This window comes from Sphaeramia orbicularis, chromosome 22, assembly GCF_902148855.1.
Source record: "Sphaeramia orbicularis chromosome 22, fSphaOr1.1, whole genome shotgun sequence".
Classification (NCBI taxonomy): Eukaryota; Metazoa; Chordata; class Actinopteri; order Kurtiformes; family Apogonidae; genus Sphaeramia; species Sphaeramia orbicularis.
This window is the reverse complement of record NC_043978.1, coordinates 7,694,054-7,711,553: the sequence shown is the minus strand read 5'-3', so window position 1 is coordinate 7,711,553 and position 17,500 is coordinate 7,694,054. Positions and strand designations below refer to the sequence as shown.

General features: G+C 37.5%; 1 protein-coding gene across 1 annotated transcript in view; it reads left to right on the top strand.

The window, feature by feature from the left end:
• Nucleotides 1-2,118: 2,118 nt before the first annotated feature.
• The window catches only part of LOC115413574 (DDB1- and CUL4-associated factor 10-like), a 26,224-nt gene continuing 10,842 nt past the window's right edge, over nucleotides 2,119-17,500 (top strand). The window contains exons 1-5 of the mRNA XM_030126536.1: nucleotides 2,119-2,812; nucleotides 7,328-7,441; nucleotides 10,517-10,714; nucleotides 12,218-12,420; nucleotides 17,467-17,500. The exon at nucleotides 17,467-17,500 is cut by the window's right edge and continues 47 nt beyond it. Coding sequence (XP_029982396.1) covers nucleotides 2,322-2,812; nucleotides 7,328-7,441; nucleotides 10,517-10,714; nucleotides 12,218-12,420; nucleotides 17,467-17,500 — 1,040 coding nt within the window. The 5' untranslated portion in view covers nucleotides 2,119-2,321. The remainder of the gene's footprint in view (nucleotides 2,813-7,327; nucleotides 7,442-10,516; nucleotides 10,715-12,217; nucleotides 12,421-17,466) is intronic.

The window sequence follows — 17,500 nt, the reverse complement described above, 5'->3', positions numbered from 1 at the left end:
CTTTCCTGGGGCGGTCCTCATGTGAGCCAGTTTCGTTGGAGCGCTTGATGGTTTTTGCGACTGCACTTGGGGACACATTCAAAGTTTTTGAAATTTTCTAGACCGACTGACCTTCATTTCTTAAAGTAATGATGGCCACTCGTTTGTCTTTACTTAGCTGATTGGTTCTCGCCATAATATGCATTCTAACAGTTGTCCAATAGGGCTGTCAGCTGTGCATCAACCTGACTTCTGCACAACACAACTGATGGTCCCAACCCCATCAATAAGGCAAGAAATTCCACTAAGTAACCCTGACAAGGCACAGCTATGAAGTGAAAACCATTTCAGGTGACTACCTCTTGATGCTCATCAAGAGAATGCCAAGGGTGTGCAAGGCAGTCATCAGAGCTAAGGGTGGCTACTTTGAAGAAACTAGAATATAAGAGATGTTTTCAGTTATTTCACACTTTTTTGTTAAGTACATAATTCCACATGTGTTCATTCATAGTTTTGATGCCTTCAGTGAGGATCTACAATGTCATGAAAATAAAGAAAATGCGAAGAATGAGAAGGTGTGTCCAAACTTTTGGCCTGTACTGTATGTAATGCTTGTTTGTTTTTCAAGTAACTTTGTAAAATCTTCAGGTGAAAAAAATGTTACAATTAATTATTATCAAAACATGCAAAGTACATTTTTGGTGTTGAATTATTACAGCCAATTACAGCAACACTGTTTTGTTGTTGTTGTTACTATTATTATTATTATTATTATTATTATTATTATTGTATTTATTTATTTATTTTTGCAGTGTCAAATATTCACACTCATATTGCAAAACACAAAAATTGTGCTCTTATGTAAACATTGCATTTTGTTTCATTTATACATTGCACCAACATCACCCCCAGCAGCTAATTAAATATCTAAATATATCACACAACTGTAATTCATCTGGTAAATGTTTATATATTTGCCCATGAGTCAAACATCCCATATATAATTACACTGGTGTCATCAGATAAATTAAAAAGCAAAACAACCAAGATTTATGCTCAAAAAATAGTTGAAGGTATATGATGTTAAATGCATTTTATATGACTGACTCATTTTTGAGCTTAATTCACTGACAATCACCATCTGTTTCCTACAGAGGAATTTGTTTGGAAGAAAAAAGCTAAATATCTCTCCAGAATACTGTTGGTGGGATGTAGAAAGACAGATATGTCAGAAATGACTGAAAAATGAAGTGTTTAGATGTGAAGATGAATAGACTGACTGAATAACTTTATGTTAGATTGTAAATCTTCTAGTAGTAGTAGTAGTAGTAGTAGTAGTAATAGTAGTAGTAGTAGTAGTAGTAGTAGTAGTAGTAATAGTAGTAGTAGTAATAGTAGTAGTAGTAGTAGTAGTAGTAGTAGTACTTCTGATGTGCAATTTGCTGTTTACTGCTATTTTATATTAATCTAATCTAATCTAATCTTGTATGACAAAGAAGAAAATGTTGTTTAAAAAAAAAACAAAAAACAATATGATAAAAACGGCTTGTCAAGACAATAATATAAAAGATGCAACAAGATGAAAATATTATACAGGACACAAAACACAATGAAATGAAATTTGTATTTATTTATTTATTGCCAGATCATACTTACAGACAAGGAAACCCTGGTATTTTTGTGACTGACATTCTATGATAAATGTTCCCTAACACACTGAAACAAGAATGATTTCCAAAACCATCATTTTAAATAGGCTAATATTGAATAATTACTCACCAGGTGGCAGCAACAAACTAGAAAATGTTCTCGAAGTAAACGCGGAAGCGGAACTTCGTCATTTGGTTTTTATTTTGCGTTTGTTTATGGCGAGAGAAGACAGTTAGAATATTTTGGTCAAACATCCGCCTCTACCTTTCAGCGTAAAATATGTATAGCGTAAATTCACTTATTTATTTACAACACAAAGCAAACTCAATTATTTAAATTTGTTTAAAGATATCCTAAATTTGATTACAGGTGTTTAAATTGGTATTAGATGGGGTTTTTGTATGATTTAAGACGCATACAGACGGATGTGCTTTTATTTTGAAGGCCTAGCCTCTCAACTTCCGGGCCTTCTGTTGATAATCCTGTGTGTTTTCCGCGCCGCTCACAGTCTGTCTGCCAAGTCTGACAACAAAATATGCAGCTGAAATCCACAGCCGCGGCTCCGTAAATGTCTGGACGAACGCTCGGTTTCGCGCTCGCTTAGTGACCGGAGTCATTGTACCGTTTTGCCTTCGACCCGAGACGCCGCGGCCCTACGCAGAGGCGGCTTTTCGGACGCTGGAGAAGCTACAATGAGCTCGGAGCACCAGAGCGACGGCGAGGACGCGGACGCGGCGCAGGACAGGAGGCCCCGCGGCGGCACCGAGTCCGACAAAGACCAAGAGCCCGACATAGACGACGACTCGGACGACGATGATGATGACACCGCCCCGGGGAGTTCTTCTTCGCCGCCGGAGAGCAACGAGGACCGGTCGGAACGAAGGAGGAGGAGTCCGGAGCCCGAGGAGCGGTTGCCGCGCGGGCCAGCGGCCGGGGAGGCGCAGAATGGGAGCGGCGGGGGCTCCGACGGCGGCGGAGGAGGAGGAGGAGGAGGAAGGGGGGAGAGTCTGTTCTCCTGGCTGCAGGGTAGGACTATAAGACGGGGGGTGTTTGTTGACCCCGCCAGGGATAACTTCCGGACAATGACCAGTCTGTACTGCTCCATGAACCCGGCTGTGGAGTCAGTGAACCTGAGCACCCAGACCCACGGAGCCGTGTTCAACCTGGAGTACTCCCCGGACGGGTAAGGATGGACCCTGCACCCATTAACAACCCCCCACACACACACACACACACACACACACACACACACACACACACACACACACACACACACACACACACCACCATTTGCACAACGCCATTACCACAGCCCCTCCCCTCTCACCTGGACAACCCCATTACCACAGCCCCTCCCCTCTCACCTGGACAACCCCATTACCACAGCCCCTCCCCTCTCACCTGGACATCCCCATTACCACAGCCCCTCCCCTCTCACCTGGACAACCCCATTACCACAGCCCCTCCCCTCTCACCTGGACAACCCCATTACCACAGCCCCCCCTTTGTGCTGAATATGGAACCTAGCCCTGGTTTAAATTGACACCAGTGCGTCACAAACGTCCTGAACAGCCGCCTTTTGAACTCATTTCACACAAACCACACATTATCGCTCGTATCTGTGCAGTGGCTTTAATGCATTATTTTTATTTGACGGTCAAAAACAAATCCTCCCCGGTCTCAGTTGAGCAGACACACGTACGAGTCGACTCAGAGTTTGCGTCTTAGTGACTAGACAGCAGATGAAGGACGTAAATCCTGCAGACAAACCAGGTCAAGCCTCGGCCGGTCTGGGTCAGACCGGACTCACATAAGCACCAGGAAAAGGAGGAAACCAGTCTGTTGGTCAGAATAAGGACTCACAACATCTGTCATGTCCCAAGAATATATTAAAAACAGTGAAAAATCTGATCTAAATAGTAATAAAATAGGGAGAGAGTTCACCTAAATAATGACTTGTATCACAAAACTCTAAGAAAACATGAAATAATAAGATATTTTGTTCAAAATAATGACCTAGGGTCCCTAAAATTAAGGGAAACCTGAAAATAATGCAGCATATTATCAGTATAATGACTTTATATCACAAAATAATGAATTATAAATTTCTTATTTCTAGATGAGAAGTTAAATATCACATTATTTTGCAATAGTTTCTCAGTGGTTTAGATACTACTGCATTTTCTAATGTTAAATGAACTTTTTTGAGATACTGTACCATTATTTTGAGAAGATTTCCTAATTTTTTCAGCTGTAAAGTACTTTTTTTTTCTTGTTAATTTGTCGCAGTGGCAGAAGTGAGTTTCCATACATACTGCATGTCCCTCTACAATCATTTATTTGTCATTTATTACAATTTATAAATGGTCTTCAATGACAGTTCTCAGACTAGAAAGATTAGACTTTATTGATCCTATCGTGGGAAAAGTTAGAAAACAGACGGGCTGAAAATATATACAACAAAACATGAAATATAGGGAGAAAAAAAAGAAATCTGCTACTTAAATATTCATTTAAATTTAAATAATATTTATAATATAGATATTTACATATTAACAAAATAATGCTGTACATTATCAAAATAATGACTTAATGTCACCAAATAATGGCAACATTTAATTTCTAGGGATGAAGTTAACATTGCATCATTTTTGCAGAAGTTTCTCAGCAATTTAGACACTAGTGCATTATTTTCTGATTTAAAAAAAAAAAATCAATAATTTGAGATACTGTAGTATTATTTTGAGAATGTGTTTGAATTATATTGTGTGTGTGTGTGTGTGGGGGGGGGGGGGGGGGTGTACTAAGTCCTTATTATGACTTTTCTTATAATCTGTGTCAGATGAGTGTCTTTATATTATGTTCCCTTGCAATCATGTACTTTTTTAAAAATTTATTTCAGTTTCTAAATTAAGATTAGATCTACTTTACTGAACCCCCAAAAGGGAAATTCCAATGTAGAAGCAGCACCAAACAGTTTTATATCTACAAACAATCATGTCACAAAAAATGTGAATAACATGAACAACCATGAAAAAGCTGAAATTTATTATGAAAAATATATGTAACTGTACCAATATTCTGTCTGGGTTTTAAATGTTTTGTGTATTTTTATAAGTTGTAACAAGCATGTTTAAATGATAAACTGAGGCAGAATATTGGTGAAATTACACTTATTTTTCTTAATGAATTTCAGCTTTTTCATGGTTGTTCATGTTGTTCACATTTTCTAAAGGATAGTTTGTAGATGTAAACATTTTTATCATGTAATTTTACTTTTTTCACTCTAATACATAGAGAGAAGTTTGTAGTTGTCATTATTTATATATTATTTTGTTAATATTTTACTGGTCTGGTCCACTTCAGATCATATTGGGCTGAATGTGGAACCTGAACTTAGACTACGTTCAGACAGCAGGTCTTAATGCACAATTCAGATTTTTTGGTGAAATCTGATTTTTTTGTGTGCTGGTTCATGTTCCACATTAAATGCGACTTCTATCAGTTCTGAGTCTGAACTGAATGTGACCTTGAAGTGACCCACATGTACAAAACGGGTCCTGATATAATATGTAACCACGCAGACACACACTGTGTTTACAGAAGTAAATATGTTTTTTCCTGCTGCTCCTCCTCCTGGGACGCAAAATAGTGACGTTTGTCTCATTTCAATGATGTAAAGGTTGGATAAATGCGACCTGGCCGTTCAGACTGACGTCACATTGTAAAATATCAGGTACGTATCAGATTTAGGATCACATACAGTCTTGGGAAAAATGATTAGACCATCAAAAGTCCTCAAAAAACAGTAGTTATGCAATCCAGTCCTAACTCGTGTGTGTGTGTGTGTCATGTGACTAAAACAGACAAAAAAGAAAACATGAAATGAATAAAAGCACTGTTTTTGTCAGTACAATGCCATAGATATTGATGGAAGAACTGAAGTGATTTTGGTTTTTATCAAGAAAACATGTTAAATGGATAGATATCAGCTCTGAAATTAAACTACTATGAGCTATTTTTGTTGTTATCATTATATTTGTCCAAACAAATGTACCTCTAGTTGTACCAGGCATTAAAATGAACAAGAGACTGAAGAAAACAAGGGGTGGTCTAATAATGTTTTCCACGACTGTATGAAAGTGACCTGGGTCGGATCTGAAAAAAATCTGATTAGTGCTGTTCAAACTGTCTTCAACAGATTGGATACAGGTCACATATGGACAAAAAAAAAATCAGATTTGGCCACATTTACCTGCAGTCTGAATCAAGGTTATTATCATTAACGAAAAGTAACGAAATGATGAAAACTAGAATTGAAAAAAACATTTTCGTTCACTGAAATAAATAGAAATTATAATTAAAAGAAAAAAACGATAACTAACTGCAACTGTATTGTGTATTTACAAAACTAACTAAAACATATAAAAATTCTGGATAAAATTCTCTTTGTTTTCGTCTTTGTCAATGTCGGATTGATATGAAATCGATTTATTTCCCTCAGGCAATTGTAGCTAGCTGCACCATACGACACTTGACGGTCCGTCACTTGTGGTTTCCAGTCATCTTCTGGTCCCCACTCTACCTGGAAACATGGAGACTAAAGTTGGGAGAAAGCAGCAGAGTCCTGTCTGGGATTTATTTGAATGCGACGGAGAAGAAGAGAAAAGATGTAAAGAAACTAAAACTAAGCATTTAGAAAATAACAAAAACCAATAAAAACTATCAAACCTGCTCTAAAAAGTAATTAAAACTAACTGAATTAGAGAAAAAAAAAAGTCAAAACTAAATAAAACTAAACTAAAATGAAAATTCCAAAACTATTATAACCTTGATGTTAACCATATACTAGAAATTCATGTTTGTTATAAAATCAAAGTTTAATAGTAAAACGTATCTGATCGGTATCAGCAAAACTAATCATAAAAAAATTTGGATTGGATCAGAGGTGAAAAAAAAAAAAAATCCAGAATATTATATTACACTGGTCTGCAAGGAAAATGCTTCCAGAATAAAAGTAATGAAATTTTACCACATGAGAGTCACTGATAAAGAAAAATCAAGTAAAAAATGCTGGTTGGCTGAACTTTCCAAGATACAGCCTTGGGTCAAAATGTGAAATTCAAGAATTAATGAGAGAATGGGTTTGACTCAAAAGGAATATTTGTCTCAGAGCTACAAGATCTACTTCAAAACGCTGTCTGCACATTAGAATACATTCACTTTACAGGTTCTATTAAGTAGAAGATTTATAAAACTATTATATAAATGTACATAAACCAATATATATGTGTAATAACACTTAATTATATACCTTGAAAACATCAGCAAACCGACACTTTTGTCATTTATTTTCCAATTAATCTTATCAAAATACGTAACATTTAGCACATTTAATCTCTGAAGCAAATAATTTCTAAAAAAAATTGTAGACCAGTGTTATTTGACCAGTTCTGATCCATTTCAGATCATAATGGGCTGAATGTGGAACCTGATCTAAAATGACTGACACCCCTGACCTTGACTATTAATATGATCAGTGTAATGTTTGCACTTCTGAAATGCATCCCACAGGCCGTATGTTTGACACCCCTGATCTAGAACATAAAGTATGTGTCACAGTGGAACATGTGAAGGAGTGTCTGCGACCTGGTTGTGGTTCTGGTGCATTGACTGTGTTCTGTTGTTGTTTGTCCAGGTCTGTGCTAACTGTGGCCTGTGAACAGACCGAGGTGCTGCTGTTCGATCCCATCTCCTCCAGACACATCAAAACTCTGACGGAGGCCCACGAGGACTGTGTCAACAACATCAGGTGGGTTTATACCCAAACTCATTAAAGCAGGGCGAGTATACGCTAGGGGTGTAAGAAAATATCAGCTCTGCAATATATCGCGATATTTCATTTCACCGTACTGTATCGATATTAAAAAAGACTGTATCAATATTTTTAGATATTTATTCAAATGGAGATATTGTGGAGGTTCATTTTTGTTTTTTTGTTTTTTATTATTTAACACTCTTTTATCAAATAATGTTAGTTCCTTTGTTGGGATTGCACAAAAATACTGTTCTGATGTTAGTTCTGAACTAATAGAATATGAACATTTGAACAGGGTCTTAAACTGTAATGTCTGTAAAACAGAATTTCAGTTTGAACACAGGAACATTTTGTGATATAACATGAGATCCTGTTGGGATCAAATCAAAATGTGTTTAGTATTTGTGCAGATTTCTGGTGTAATTCAATTCTTCAAGGAAATAATCATTTGAAAAAAAGGAAACAAACAAATAATTGCCTTCTTCACAGCATCATGATATATTGTGATATATCATATCGTGATCCTAGTATTATGATTTGTATCATATTGCCAGATTGTTGCCAATTCACAGCCCTAGTCTACGCTCATTAAACAACACAGACCCATGGGACGAATGGAGAACAGGAACAGCCTCTGATCAAACTACTGCTCTAAGTTTGTGTGGATCTACCTTTGGATAATGTCGACAAAGTCTGTTCACAGTTTTGACACATTTAGATTTTTGAATTATTTATGATTTTCTGAAATATCCAAAATTAGCCTTTACTTTTAATGATTTTCTTCAAACATCTCCGTAATTACTGGTTGAATTAATTTTTTTTTTTTTTTTTTTTTTAACAATTTTTGTTTCTCATTTTTAACAGTACAATACAATCTCCTCAGGTTGAGGAGCAGGAAAAGAGCAAAAGAACAGAAAAAAGATGTGTTAGTGTCAGAATATTAAGGACCCTTAATAGATACATTTGTCTCTGAAAATCAGCCATTTTCCCCAGTTTTTCATAACGAGATTTTCTTTTAACTTTAGTTTATATGTCAGATGTTCCATGACAAGTATATCATCTATGATTGAAAGTCATTGTTTGTCAGACAGAGCATCAGTCTGAAGCCAGGTCTTTGTTATGGCCTTCTCCCTGGCCACCAGGAGGATCTTGACAAGATATCTGTCTTTATGCACTGATTCTTCTAAATGTCCGAGGTACAGAACAAGACAAGAATTTGGGATTGCATATCCCAACACATCACAGAGAGCTGAGTGAACTTTCCCCCAGAAGGGTTGGATATCTGAGCATTTCCAAAACATGTGTGTGATCTGGATCTGTGTGATTACATAGTCTCCAACACGGCTGTTGAGTATTCATTTGTTTACTTTTAATTTTAGGTGTGATGAAATAACAAGTTAGATTTTTCTAATTAAATTCTCTCCATTTAGGTGATGGTGATGTTGATTGGTGTGTTTCCCACATATCGTACCATATCCCCTCTGGGATCTCCTCACCCAGCTCTCTTTCCCATTTAGTTTTAACATAGAATGTTGAATCATTTCTAGAATCTATCAAACAACCATACAAAACTGACACAGTTCTTGGGAACTGGTTGAATTCATATAAAACTGTATATGCATCTTCCCCGGGTCAATGTTTACAAAGTTTACTCACAGTTTTGAGAAATTTTTGAATTTTTTGAAATATTAAAAATGTGCCTTTCCTTCTAATGGTCCATATTTGGATGGTTTATAACATGTGAATGGTTACAGATATCAATATAGTCAGTATTGATCACCAATAGGAAGTCATATATGGACTTTCATTTGGATTCGTGACCTTTGACCTTGAGTGACCTTGAAGGGTCAAACTTAAGGTCACCAACGTCTACATTTCTACAGTCTTCTCCAAAACTACCGGCCGGGTTCATTTCTAATTTTATATGTATCATCTTTGGGACAATGTCTACAAAGTTTGTTCACGGTTTTGAGAAATTTAGATTTTGCATTTTTATGAATTTTTGAAGTATTAAATCACAGGTGTCAAACATGCAGCCCGGGGGCCAAAGGGTCCGATCTAGCCCCTGGGATGAATTTGTGAAATGCAAAAAATTATAATGAAGATATTAGGTCAGTTCAGTCTGAAATGGGTCAGACTAGTAAAATACAATCATAACAACCTATAAATAATGAAAAACGCAAATTTTTGTCTTTTTTTAGTTTAAAAAAAAAGTAAAATTTCACAAAAATGTTTATATTTACAGACTATCCTTTTGCAAAAAATGTGAATAACCTGAACAAATATGAACAATATGAAATTTCTCAAGAGACGTATGTAGAATTTTACCAATATTCTACCTGTTACTAAATATTTTGTATTTGTAGATCCACTGTGATCTGTACGTTGTGATTCACAAGTATAAATGATAAACTAAGGCATAATATTGTTAAAATTGCACTTATTTTTCTGAAGAATTTTCAGGTTCTTATTTATTCATGTTATGTTCAAGTACAGTTCGTAGACGTAAACATTTTCTTACGGAATTTAACTTTTTTCACTCAAAAACATAGAGAAAACTTTGGTGTTGACATTATTTATAAGTTTTTAACCTATTATTTATTTTATTTTACTGGTCTGGCCCACTTTAGATCATATTAGGCTGAATGTGGAACCTGAACTAAAATGAGTTTGACACCCCTGGATTAAATATTTGTCTTTCCTTCTAATGGTCCATATTTTAACAGTTTATAACATGTAAATGGTTCCAGATATCAGTCTAGTTCCTACTGATCAGTGATAGAAGTCATATATGGACTGTGATTGGATTGGTTGAGTTCTCCAGTGAAAGTCCCGCCCACTTCTATAGTACGATTGATGTGCATCCAGACCACAGGACTGGAACATAGAACAGAACCAGGACTGGAACATAGAACAGAACCTGAAAACCTCACACATTCAACTGGTTCTGATCCAGATAGAAGAGACGCTGATGTACAGGGACACGGGAACTTTTCTTCTAGCTCCATCAGATTATGTTCTTCTTTTCTCTTTGTGATCTAGATGTTTAACCCTTTTTTCTTCCTGCAGGTTTTTGGACAATCGTTTGTTTGCCACCTGCTCGGACGACACCACCATTGCATTATGGGACCTCCGTAAGCTGAACTCCAAGGTTTGCTCGCTGCACGGCCACGCCAGCTGGGTGAAGAACATCGAGTACGACACCAACACTCGTCTACTCGTCACGTCCGGCTTTGACGGCAACGTGATCACATGGGACACGAACAGGTCTGTGGACGTGACAGACTTAGAAGAATAGAATGGACTAGCACTGAACACACAAGGACAAGAAAAGGATACTCTACTCTACTCGACTGTATTCTACTCTACTCTATTCTATTCTACTGTATTTGACTCTATTGTCTTCTACTCTACTCTATTCTGTTGTACTCTATTCTATTCTACTCTATTGTACTTTATTCTGTTCTACTCTATTCTACTCTAATCTGTTCTACTCTACTCTATTCTATTCTGTTCTACTCTATTCTATTCTGTTCTACTCTATTCTATTCTGTAGTAGCAGGAGCTGAGGCGATGACCTGAGGAGGTTTAATTTCAGATTATAAACAGAGGCAGTGACTTTATGTTCTTAATAATCAGAAAAACTACTGGTGTTTCCTCTTCAGTCAGATGAGTTTGAATCATGAACAGGTTTGTTGTCATCGTTCCTCTTTTCCTGGTCAAACTGAACCCATGTGAGGGTAACATTAAGTCACACACTGGTCTGTGGACCATGGGTCTGTGTTCACACTGCAGGCTGAAGTGGCCTATCTATCTACCTCCTTCCTTCTTTCCTTCCTTCTTTCCTTCCGATCTATTTTCATCAGTCTGAACAGAAATCTTTTTTTTTTTTTTTTTTTTTTTTTTTTTTGTAATTCCAAATCAGATCCAGGTCACTTTGCTCTTAAATTGTATAAACGTCTGATGTTTTACAGTGTGTTTCATCCAACTTTTATATAATGTAAATGCGACAGGCGTCACAGTTCTGTGCTGGAGGAGGCAGAACCCATTAACAGCCATATTTACTTCCATAAACTATGCATGTGGGTCATTTCAGGACCAAAGACCAGGACTGTTTAACTCATTTTAGATCAGGTTCGTCATTCAGCCCAATATCTGAATATCTGAAGTGGATCAGACCAGTAAAATAATAACATATTAATTTATAAATGATGGCAAATTCAAACTGAAAATGTTTACGTCTTCAAATTATCCTTTAAAAAATTGCGAATAACATGAACAACTAGAAAAGCACTCGGAGAGCGCAGACCTCCGCCAAGGCAGATAAGTGCTGCCCCCCCCCCCATCACCACCAAAATTTAATCATTTGTTCCTTGTGCCAGTATCAACATTTCCTGAAATTTTCATCCAAATCCGTCCGTAACTTTTTGAGTTATCTTGCACATGGACAGACAGACAGACCAATGCCAGCAAAAACATAACCTCCTTGGCGGAGGTAACTATTAACAAACTGAAAGTTATGGGCAGTTTTAACAGTTTTCTGTCTGTTTATTATTTCCACACGTACATTAACACTTACAGATCACAGTGGATCTACAAATACACAAAACATTTAATAACAGGCAGAATATTGGTCCGATTACACTTATTTCTATTAAGACATTGCAGGTTGTTCCTATTTGTTGAGGTTATACATATTCTATTGTTAAAGGATCGTTTGTAAATGTAAATATTTTGGCCGGTTTGAGGTCTGATCTGCTTCCTCTGCAGGTTTACGGAGGACGGATGCCCACACAAGAAGTTCTTCCACACCCGCTACCTGATGAGGATGCGACTGACGCCCGACTGTTCCAAGATGCTCATCTCCACGTCATCGGGGTATCTGCTCATCCTCCATGACCTGGACCTCACACAGTCCCTGGAGGTGGGCAGTTACCGAATGCTGCGCGCTCGGCGGACGCCGCTCAGCTCAGGTCAGAGTAACACAAACACAATCCATACTGTCAATTTTACAGACGTATTTTCAACCTTTTTTTTTGGGGGGGGTTTGTTTTAGACTTTTATTGTCACTTGTTTATTTCTCTCCACTGTGCTCAAATCATTAACCCTTTAACCCCTGACATGTCTGTAGTGATCGTTCTGAAAGAATGATTTATTTTAAATATTTATAAAAATTCAACCGTTTGCTCAATAGGAAAAATTTCCAAACATGCTGATATGATAGAACAGACCTTTTAACACTGTATATGGGAGCCATGACGCAGAACATTCAGACTAAAGGAGTAGGGGTGTAAGAAAATATTGGTTCTGCAATATATCACGATATTTTATCTCATGATATTGTATCGATATTAAAAAGTATTGTATCAATGTTTTTAGGTATTTATTCAAATGCAGATATGGCGGAGATTCATTTTTGTTTTTTGTTTTTCTTTATTGTTCATATTTTAATTATTATTATTTAACACTGTTTTATTAAATAACATTAGTTCCTTTGTTGGGATTGAACTAAAATAATGTTCTGATGTTAGTTCTGAACTAATAGAATATGAACATTTGAACAAGATCTGAAACTGTAATGTCTGTAAAACAGAATTTCAGTTTGAACACAGGAACATTTTGTCATACCATTAGATCCCGTCCTGATCAAATAAAAATGTGTTTAGTATTTGTGCATATTTCTGGAGTAATTCAATTCTTCCAGGAAATAATCTTTTAAAAAAGAAACAAAACCAATTAAAATATTGCCCTTTTCACAGTATCATGATATATTGTGATATATCGTATCATGATCCTAGTATTGTGATTTATATCGTATTGCCAGATTCTTGCCAATACACAGCCCTATAAAGGAGAGAAATATTTAATGAGAATATGACTTATTGGAGGGAAAAAAAGCTCTGACAAGGAAAAGGCTCCAACCAGATGCACCACAACATGACGACTGGTTAAAAGCAATCTGTGAAATCTGTGTAATGGAGAAACTGTCCTTTTCCTTAGAAGTAAAACAGGATAAATTTATGGAAATGCGGTCAAAATGGATTGTATATATTCACCCCATTGAGGCCAGATTGAACTGAAATGACAAGTCTGAACTGAACTGGTTGAATGTACTGAAGCTGAAACTTTTGTGGATTTTGGAATAAGAATAATGAAAATAAGGGGGAAAATGTCACATCTTTTTGTTGTAAGGTATGTTTTTTAACAAAATATATTTAAAAAAAAAAAAAAAAAAAGGAAGACTCACTTTAAGAATAGTTCTTTATTTTTTTGTGTTTTTCTAAACAGAACTTAGATGGAATGTGTGTATGATAAGTTTCATGCTTTACCATCAGGTCTTTTCCCACCGCAGGAACTTTTGCAGGAACTTTCTGTATTACCCTGAACTTTCAAAGTTCCTGGTGCATTTCCACCGAAAATTACCCTGGTAACTGACCCTCCCGGCCCCAAATTTACCTTGAAGAAGTTCCTGGTACAGAGGTAGTACTTTTCAGATTACCAGGAACTTTAAGGGGCGGGGCTGTGTGCTGGAGAAGGCTGAGTGGAGGACTAGACTGGCAGCATTTCCACATTCTGTTCACCGCCAATATTTAACTCATTTAATTTCCACAAGCTTAGTATTTTGATAATTTGGAAAATGGACCAAAAGAGAAGCTACAACAAGTGGACGGACGAAGAGGAAATTCAGACGGACTTTGAATCACCGACACGAAACGAGCGAGTAAAAACTGTCGGAGCCAAATATAAGACACAAGTCTAAAGAAATACGAGAAAAGAAGAAGAAATTTATGCAGGATTAAAAGAAACTAAAGGACCACAACGGTCGCAGTGGATCCGACTGCCGAACAAACCAATGGTATGTATATGACAGAAATATTCACTGTTTAGTTGGTTCCATCAGTGACGTGCAGTGGGGTTCATGGCTGGGGAGGCACTGACTCTTTCAGAGCCAGATCTACAAATATATGGTGGCCTGAGAACAGTGGCAGCTGCTCGTCTTTCAGACAGGGGAAGCTCATTGTCAGCTTACATAAAAAAAAAAAAAAAAAAATTGTCAGGTTATTTAAACATACATTCGGCCCTCCGTTCCTTTTAAAGAAAATGCTCAGTGACCTTATCGTACCAAGTAGGCGTCTTTTCCAGGGACTGAACCAGTGTCCCCTCTGCTCAGATTGCCTTGGCGCATTGTGTTGCAGGTGTTAGACTTCAGCCTTTTTAAACAGATGCTCCTTTCACTGTGACCTGGCCGACAGTATGATTGATTTAACTATCTACAAAACGATATTAAACTCGAACAAGAAATTATTAAATTATGTAACTGAAACAAAAAAATGCTGAAACTATGTCAAATTGAAACAAGGAAGTACAATGAGTGTGTTTTATTTACAGTGCAAGAAATGAACGAGTAATTTGGTAGTGGTTTCTCTGATTTCACAGCAGAATGTGCGACGGTATTAAACTGAACTGTGTCAGTGAAGGAGCAGATCTGAAACTAGCTGTCAATCAAACGGGGTTCAGCCTTTCGACTGATCCTCCAATCAGCACGTGGGATTCTGGCATCCAGCCCGGCCGAGCTCCGCCCACAGCTCCATTCACCCCCAGACACGCCGGCGTCCGGGGGCGGGACAACATCGTGGCATTTATCCAATTACCGTCCAGTTTTGAGGCAATGAAAACAACTGTTCCACTCAGTCCCATTGAAGCCCAGAGACGGACACAGTCTACGGACAAATGCACTGAGCAGAGATGGAGGAGAAAAAAGCACAACGGGAACGTATGAGAAGTGAACAACATCGCGTCTGTTGATTTGTGATAAAGCTGATTCTGAACAAACTCATCTGTGAGATGAACGTGTTCGAACACATTTGTAGTCAATAAAATGTCAACACAACCAAACATATTTAACCATTTAATTTTCGTAATTTTAGGGGAAGCCGGGCTTCCACTGCAGTCTATGAGAAATCGCCACTGCCTGAGAAACTGGAATAGAGAGAGTGAGCCAAAGGAATGGCCTGGGTATATGGGCTCTGCATCAAGTCAGCATAGGTAGACTGGCAGGAACTCAACAGGAAACCTTCAAAAAGAGCCATTTCAGACTAAAAATAAAAAAAAGTTTATGGTCTTACCTTTATTTGTACATGAAATGTAATCCTCCATTTTTGATGAGGTGAATTAAAGTGTGTAAAAAAGAACGAAGAAGATTATCAGCGCATGAATCTGTGGACTCACAGGCGCCATCTATCATGAGGCAGGGGTACTGTTTGCCTCCCCTGGTGACTTTTTCACTGCAGTTTTATGATTAATCTGCGAGCCTAAACACATTACAGAAATACATTCCATACGTTATGCAGATTATGGAAGGATAGAGCATATAATCAGAGTGTTTGAAAGCATTTTAACTGCGATATACAGAGGGACAGCGACACAATATTTTCAGCAGAGTTCATGAGGGGAGGAGACAGTTCTGCGGGAGGCACAGCACAGCGCTGCCTCCTCCCTGTATTTGAACGGAGCATGCGGAAATTCTGCTATTCTAATTGACAAAAAATAAATAAATAATAGTAATAATAATATTGGATTCGAACGGAAAATGAGTTTATAGGACATACCAACTGAAAACTATCAACATTTATTATATTTTATGGTTAAGTTTTTTTTTCTTTTCAAGATTGACAAGGGAGCCTCTGCCTCCCCTGCCTCCTCTGACTGCACATCACTGGGTTCCATGCTGTAACAGTAGTCAGCAGCATCAGCTGTTTAGACAAAAGTCAAGTCCGGTTAACCTAATATACTCAGTGCCAATGAAAACGCAACACTTGAATGTGTTTTATTGTTCCTGAGCTGCATCAATATGTTTAAGTTTCACCTGTATAAGATAATCCCAGACACTTTCTTAACCTGAGACAGGTTGAGCTATTGTCATGCTTGAATGAACTTGTCTGCACTCATAAGACTTGTTTTTCTCATTGCCCAGCAATGAACTGCTCAACTTAAGGAACTGTGGTCAGTTAAGGAGTGGTCATGTTCTGTATATAAAGGCAAGCTGAAAAGCACCAAAATCATTTGCAATAACTCAGCGATGCCTAGACTGACACGTGACCAAAGATGCCATGCTATGGGGCTCCTGGAGGCCGGAATCTCTGCTCGGCAGGTGGCGCGCCGTTTTGGATGCAATGTGTCCACCATAGCCAGGATGCAACAGAGGCATGAAGAAACTGGCCCAACTGCAGGGACCAGCTTGGGCGCCGTGTTGCCAATAGGACTCCTGCTCCACAGAACAGACAGGAACTGGTTACAGCTCTGGAGGAAGAGTGGGTCAGTATACCTTAGGACAACATCAGAAGGCTTGTGAGGTCCATGAGAAGGCGTATTACAGCCTGTATGAATGCAAACAGAGGTCATGTTCCATACTGAATTCTAGAACTGAATTTTGTGACTTTTGGTTTTGGGTGTCCTTGAGTTTCTTTCTTTATCCTTATTTTTTGTCAACAAATTTGGATGTGATTTTTGGATGTACTGAGCATGCTCAAATGTCTTTGGAAAGAAGAAGGTCTATTCTGTCAACAAGATTTTAAATTTTTCCTATTGAGCAAACAGTTGAATTTTTACAGAATATTTAAAATATACTTTCAGAACGTTCACCACAGACACATCAGGGGTTAAAGGGTTAAAGAGTTTTTGGCTCATCTTCACCTACTTTGTTACTGGAGATTTACCCCCATATCACATAATGTGTATGTCCAATCACTATGCAAATATGTAAATATCTTTAAATTTTATAATAAAATGTTTATACTTTAAGAACATTTATTTCTACCTGCCTTTCTTTTGCACTGGTGTGTTACATATTGCTGCTGTATACTGTTAAATTTCCCCATGATGGGATCAATAAAGTCTTGTCCTGTCTTATCTTATCCTGTTTGACATCATCACCAGATGTTTATTTTTTAATGTGAGCTACATTTCTGCCTCTTGGTTTTAATAAACTGAATCCTCTGAATGTTTTTTTTATCTTACAGATGGAGGTACGTCAGCGTCCAGGTCGTCTGCGAC